The sequence below is a fragment of the Solanum pennellii genome, chromosome 6, assembly GCF_001406875.1.
Source record: "Solanum pennellii chromosome 6, SPENNV200".
NCBI classification, from domain to species: domain Eukaryota; kingdom Viridiplantae; phylum Streptophyta; class Magnoliopsida; order Solanales; family Solanaceae; genus Solanum; species Solanum pennellii.
The window spans coordinates 51543648-51550735 of NC_028642.1; the positions used below are offsets into that span (position 1 = coordinate 51543648).

Sequence of the window (7088 nt, forward strand, 5' to 3'; positions counted from 1 at the left end):
ATTAGAAGAAACTTGTCATTTTTGGAGTAGAATTTAAGTTTACTCCATTTGATTTTGACTTGGACAGACAACTAATATACTTGAGTTGTCCCTATTTTTCACATTCTTATATGGAATCCAGACAACGATCTATCTTATATTGGCATTTGATTTTAACTTGGACAGACCACTAATATGCTTAAGTCACCCCTATATTTCACGCTCATGATGCTGTGCTTTAGGTGAAGTGCCAAGGGGAGGACCGACTTCAGCTATGGACTGATTGACATAGTTTAGGAGGCTAAACTAAGTCTATTAAAGAGATAAATTTCAAGAAATAAGTATTGTTTCGGCTTTATTACTTTGATCAGGCGTAGCTAGGCTGAAAAATAGGCGAAACGGTAGGATTATGCAATGTGCTGCAAAATAAAAGTCTCTCTGATGTAATGATTAATGTTCTTAAATCTGTTGGAACAAAACAAAAACGACACCCGTAAGTTAAAAAACAAAAATACAATGTATATGCAAAAATTGATGATAAACTTGAAAAAAAGCACAAATCTCAGGCAGAAGTTGACTCAAGTAAGCCTGAGTATTATAGGAGCGCACAACAGGAAGAACAGAGAGAAGCTCCAAATAGGAACTACATACCAAGATAATCAACTGTCTGGAAAACAGTGACCATTTTGCACCTGCCAACCCTGCATCTTAGTTGGATAATATGCTAGCAAGACTTAAATGAGAAAATTAATGTAAATGATGTCTTAAGTTTGAAATTATTAAGAAGGTTCATAATCACCTAAAACACAGAAAATGTTAGTTAATCTGACAACAGCGCCGCATATGTTACAGTTGGTTGGTCAATCTCTCCCGTCATCTAACCATAAACTACAAGAATGAGAAGCAACAGGGGCAGGGAAGAACAGCGAAAAGAGGGGAGAAGAGATCTTTTAACTCCTAGGATGACTGAAAACTAAAAGATCATAAAACAAAAAGGTCATGGTTTGCTATCTTAATCTTTCAAGCTATCCAAAAAGCCCTGCAACTCTTTTAAGCCTTCTGCAGAAATGCTTCTATGCACCCTTCCGCGTGGGACAACCAAGTCGGGAGGTGGCTGCTTTTGGAAACACACCACAACCACAGATAAATTGTCCCCGCTCTTTCTTTTCAGAGCCTCATCAACGAGATCTTTGCTGCACATCACTGGATTATTGTGTTCCTGAAGCTTTCGACGAGCAAAGTCAACAGCATTCTGGCTCATGAATACATCCCATATACCGTCACAGCCTATTATGAGAAACTCGTCCTCTTCTGTAAGTCGGGTACTCATAACTTCAGGTTCTCCACTAAGTGGACCACCATCAATAGATTTTAATCCTTCCAGGTGCCAATCTCCTAGAGCACGAGCTACGTTAAGTTGTCCATTCAGGTAGCCATCATACACATATCCTCCAGAAGCTTCAATCCGCTCTTTCTCCCCAAAACAACCAGGTTTGTGATCTCTCGACATCTCAATAGCTTTACCACGACGACAAAGTACAGCTCTACAATCTCCTGCATTTGCCACAACCAGCGAACTGCTTCCCATGCAAAAGATCAAAGCACAAGTAAGATAAAATATTTAAATGATCCCCTCACTCTAGGCTGATAAACCATATGGATAGCTGGGGTAGTTCAGTGCAGATATCCAAAAAATTATTGACAATATTGCAGGCAAATGAACAAAGAGTCGCGGTTCTCATGGACATGCTGCAGATACACCTTTTGGAGAAAATTCCCTCAGAAAAATCTAATATTGAGTGCAGATGGCACTATAAACTCATCTCAAGATAACATATTACTGAAAAGTAACTGAAAGAGCTTCCACAGGGGTGTTTAGTCAAAGTTCTAGTGCCATGAGAATTAGTACAAGTTCCAACCTTTGTTGCCCCTCGGTAGAGAACCTGTACTTGGCAAACTGCAAGGATTGAGGTACGTAGGTGTGTGAAAAATACAGGAATTTATCGAAGTTTCCAACAAGACATCTATAGAGAGCCTCAAGCAAATAATTTAACTGCAAGATCTTACATGTTGTATATCTTGGACATAACAAATTACATTTAGAACTTAGCAGTGAAACAAGTATCCACTGATCAAAAACAGAAAAACTATGACAAAATTGAAAATACTCTAGTAGAAATGTAGTGCAGATGTTCTAGTTGAAAAGATGCAGAATTCCTACAAATTAATGGTACCAAATTGCTTTAAAATTTAAGGCCACCTTGAACCTGGCTTAACCCATTGCCCCATTCACAAATAATGAAATATAAATGGAAACTAAACGGTGCAACAAATGAATTTTTAAGTCAACAACAGATGATTAAAGTTGAGAGCAAGTGAACCTTCCAATAACAAGGGCTGCCAAAGCAGTGGTACCGGAAGCAAGATCAGCATCCAAGTTGCAGGCTTCTGCGAAAGCAGTATCAGTTTGCAAAAATGCAGAAGAAATTGCCCTATCAATCTGCCTTGGGAAGTCTTCATCCTCAGCAATAAACCTTGGTAAATGGTTGCAAGCAAAGTCAGCTGCATGTTTTCCTCCATGTCCATCGAAAACCTTGCATTAAGAAAAAGAAAAAGGTTGAGTTTTAATACATCAAACAATTTTTTAAAACTATATCCACCATGGATCTGTGCATATGCAAAATGTCTAAAAGCTTCCTCACAACCACAAACATAAAAAAGCAAGAAGACTTTCAATCTGTAAGGGAGCTTGATCTTAAAGTCAATATTCTTCAGTTTCATTGCACAAAAGCAACACAAAAAAGGTCTGCACTCTAAATTAAATTTTGAAATGTCTAAAACGGATCCCAAGATTTGAATTTTTCTTTCCTCAGCCAAGAAAGTAATCACAGCTCTTGGTGTTACTTCAAGTTCCACAAAAACACCAGTTCAGGGAATACTCCAGGCAACTGTTGTTGTTGGGAACATAATGAAATGAAACAGAGTGGGTAAATAAGCAACTCCTTGAACACACTAATCAGCTTGAAACTTCTTTATCACCATTCAGCTCCAGTACTGTCTTGATGGTGGCAGCATAATGACTAGTTAATGATTATTTCAAACACCAAACAGTACATGCTTGAAATGATTTTAGTGATAAACTTTTTGTATGAAGTGAATGATTTTACTGATATCATTAATGTTGAGTATGAGGAGAAACATTCCAACTCCCTCCCCTTCAAGGATAAAAAGTGGCCATGCAATGTAAACTTAAGGGGGGGCAAGCCTTATAAATCCCTTTCCTCAGTTTTATCAATATGTACAACTAGCCGTGGGAAGAAAATAACATCAAAAACTTAAAACATAAGCCGTCTAACTATTTATTTAATCAATACATTCCTTCCTGGCACATCAGTTTCCAACATTCCAAAAGCATGTAGAGTGGAAAGGGCTACCGGCCATCTAGCAATTCTAGCCAAGTACCATGAAATTACAGCCAATCCCACCAATTTATTACGGAAAAAAAAAAAGAACTGGTACAGAAAAATTTAGAAACTGCAATTTGTTCTGAAACTTCAAAGTGCCCATTGTTTGTGCTTCTTTCCTCCTTTTTCAACGATTTGTATTTTTATGACTTGTGAGCCTCAGGTTGACAGTTCATTTTTCATGTTAGTTCACTATCTGAACTTGAAGACTGTGGATCTAGAGCTATTTACATAGTACTAGAATTGATTTATACTTGTGTAATGCTAACGCAAACAAACAGATCAAGTCAATATATAGGTACCAAATACGTCTGAATATCCGAATATGAAATTAAAATAAGAAAAATAAAAAGGAAGCACAATGTTCACTGAACCAGGGAAACTGCAGCAATCAGGCATTGCTTCCCTGTCACAATGTTGAATAATTATAACATAATTTATACCCAACTGTGTGGAGTTAGAGTTGCCACCGTATGTAATCAACTGATACTTTTTCTATAAAACAAAAATTAATATCATGCCTCAAGTTCGTGAAGTGCAAGAGTGGAAAAAGTTGTTACCCCATAGAAGGCATGAGTCCCTTCATTAGAACCAGCTGTTCTATGGTGGCTCATTAAATTGTCGGCACACACATAAACATCTTCCATGCTTGACCGAGATCCAATGTCAGCCCAAGCACCTGAGCGAAGTATGGGAAGGTACTCTGCTGCATAATCACCTGTAGCTGTTCTTGGTTCAAGAGGAACATCTGATAACTTGGTTCTCACCTGGTAAATCTCCACTAAAAACTTCAATACACATTCTGAGAGTTTCAAGTTCTTTGGCTAGCAACTAATACAAAGAAAGATAAAAGTACAAAGTAACACACCATAATTTCCAGATAAAGAGACCAGAAAAACTTAATAAAATAAATCAGTCAAACAAACAAAGTATACGGATCCATTAGTTCAAATATTAAACTTATATTATTTCAAAAACTACCCTACTAAGAATTTTCATATAAACCTAGGACAAAATTCATATTAGATTAATGGAAGAGGTATACATTTCAAAGAATCACAAGCAATAAACCAAGAAATTACATCCTCCTAGTAGATGCAATTCAACTTAGTATCACCAAGGCTTAAAGTTAAGTTCTGTAGAGTGGTGGTAGACCAACATTGTTGTATGGGGCTGAGTGATGCCAGTCAAGAATGCACATGTTCAGCAGATGAAGTTTAAAGAGATGAAGATGCTAAGATGAATGAGTGGACATACTCGGAGAGCTATGATTAAGAGCGAAGCTATATGGGACAAGGTGGGAGTGACATTAGTGACGGACAAGATGAGGATGCTTAGATGGGTGTGTGTGGACATGTGTGAACATACTCGGAAAGATAAGGATTAGAAACACTTGTGCCCTGTAAATTTCAACATTTAATTTTGCACAGACATCAAACACGGTTGTACTATCCAATACCAAACAATTCCACACAACTCCCCACTAAGACAACCTCCATTGCTTTAGAAAATACATACGATAACCTTCCTAACTTTTGTTGCTATCTTTATCAAAAGTAGCTATAGATATAAGCAAAAACACATTAATACCATACTGGGATATGCAAAAAACAAAACAATTGTTTCCTTTCTGCACTAAGACAACTAACCCAAATTATCAATTAAACAACAAAATAAGCAAACTACACCTCAATGCCAAACTAGTTAGTATTGATTCTCCGTATCCATTTCAATACTCAATAATTCATCTTTTATAGTAACAAATTAAGTTTTTCTCAAACACCGGATCTAAGGTACGTACATTCCAACTAGTAATTTTGCAAAGTAATAAATCAAACGCGAAAAAAAATAAAAACATTTCCGATAAAGAAGAGAAATTTACCAAAGAGGGGTGTCGAACAAGGGCCTTCTTGGTGGCAGAAGCTACTAAACGGCGATCTCCAGCAAGAGGATTAGGCGGTTTGCTGTTGCTGGAGCTCTCATTTCCTCTGCTGCAATTATCAAACATCAATTTACTTTCTTCCATTTTGATTCTCAACCATAACTTCACAGCAAAAAAAAAAAAAAGGGTGAATGAATGTAGAAATTTTGCAGAAAATTAGGGATCTTCCGTGCAAATTTGATTGAATCTAGGGTTTAAAAATAAAGGGGATTGCAAAGGGTTTTGAGGAGCGGGAAAATAGGGATTTTTAGGGTGTGGGAGGAAACAGAGAGATTTAGGGATACAGAAAATGCAATTGGTGTTTTTAGGGATCTCTGGCTCTCAGCGATGTTTTTGAGGTGGGGACTCAACCAAGACGACGGTGTCAAGTAAAAAGGTTTTCTTATATTGCTAATATAATATAATTGTCCTCTAAGCCAAAAAAAGTAATAAAATTGTTTTATATTATCAATAAAATTTAATTTATTATGATATATAGCATCTCATTGAGATAGAGACAAAATTACGTATAATAAAAAATTTCTGTGCTCAAATATTTTTTATTAAAGTGTACGGTGTTAAATCATTAGATCGATATTACTCAATAGTAATGACTTTGGCTATGATCAAATTTATTTAAGATAAGACTTTCGATATACATACGTGACAAAGGACTAGGCAAACTAAAGCAAGGTAAGGCAAGGCTATGAATGTAACATGATCATAGCTAAAACAAGTTTGTGGGCTATGAATTGAGCAAGGCTAATGGTTAAGGAGAATGGAAACTAATGGCGAGCTATGCCTTTTGGAAGTGATTCATTTAGGCATTATACATAAATGTGCTCTTTAATTTGGCTTTAAATAATATTTATGCCTTCAACTTTGAATGTGCACAAATAGACACTTAAACTTATATAAAGTTGAACAAATAGACACGCATGTCCTACATGTCATCCTACATGTTATTTTTTGTCCTACTTGTATTGTGGCCATGTAGGACTCATGTGTTTATTTATTTAAAAGTTGGATAGTTAAAGTGTTTGTCTGTGCATTATGAAAGTTGAAGGTCAAAGTTAAAACTTGAAGCCAAGTTTCTAGTCCAATATATGTATTGTGCCGATTCATTTATGTGACCTTTTGGGTTTTTGTTTCGTATAATTTTAGTGTTGAACTAGATTGAGGGAAAAGAAGAAGCTAAATCGCGCGTGCTGATTTTTCTGTGAAGCCTAAAAAAAATGTGAATGAGATTGCTTCCCCTTAGCTAGAGGTTCTAGTTTCGAATTTTTGATATTATTATTTCTTTTTATTGGGAGCACTACCTACGATTGAGTAAGATAAGCTTTTGATAGGGAGCGCTACTCGCAAATAGAGCCTATTCGATGCGAATTCAGACTTATTAAATTAGAGAATGACCTAAAATAATTTTCAAATATTTAAATTGGTACAAAATTGTCTTTCATCCATATTTTGGTCTTCAAAATCTTATTGGCGTCAACCTTTTGACTCAAAAATATCTATAATTCCAACACGCACACTCACAAGGTGGATCAAGGATAAATTTATAAAAAATTGCAAAGTTTAAAGACATTTTGGATCCTTCTCCATTAAAATAATTTAAAATTACTTAACATATGGGCTCATGTAATTGCCCTGGTTTTGGATTTCATAATAAATAAAAATGAAAAATCACCTCCCTATCCCCCCTCTCCCCCCCACCCCCCACT

At 36.2% G+C, this 7088-nt stretch overlaps 1 protein-coding gene across 1 annotated transcript; it reads right to left on the reverse strand.

Moving 5' to 3' along the window:
• Window positions 1–718: 718 nt before the first annotated feature.
• On the reverse strand, window positions 719–5761 carry LOC107021248 (probable protein phosphatase 2C 57). The gene is made up of 4 exons (XM_015221869.2): window positions 5326–5761; window positions 4004–4210; window positions 2361–2572; window positions 719–1556 (listed from the first exon to the last, which is right to left on the reverse strand). The coding sequence occupies exons 1-4, from the start codon at window positions 5467–5469 to the stop codon at window positions 992–994; spliced, it is 1128 nt and encodes a 375-aa protein (XP_015077355.1). The 5' UTR covers window positions 5470–5761; the 3' UTR covers window positions 719–991.
• Between the last annotated feature and the right edge of the window lie 1327 nt (window positions 5762–7088).

Bases quoted from the DNA above. Each gene is read 5' to 3' on its own strand.
- LOC107021248 (XM_015221869.2), bottom strand. From the start codon at position 5,469: ATGGAAGAAAGTAAATTGATGTTTGATAATTGCAGCAGAGGAAATGAG. The intron at 4,211-5,325 runs GTAAATTTCTCT...GAGATTTACCAG, and splicing joins TTGTTCGACACCCCTCTTTG to GTGAGAACCAAGTTATCAGA. The intron at 2,573-4,003 runs GTAACAACTTTT...TCTTAATGCAAG, and splicing joins GGACTCATGCCTTCTATGGG to GTTTTCGATGGACATGGAGG.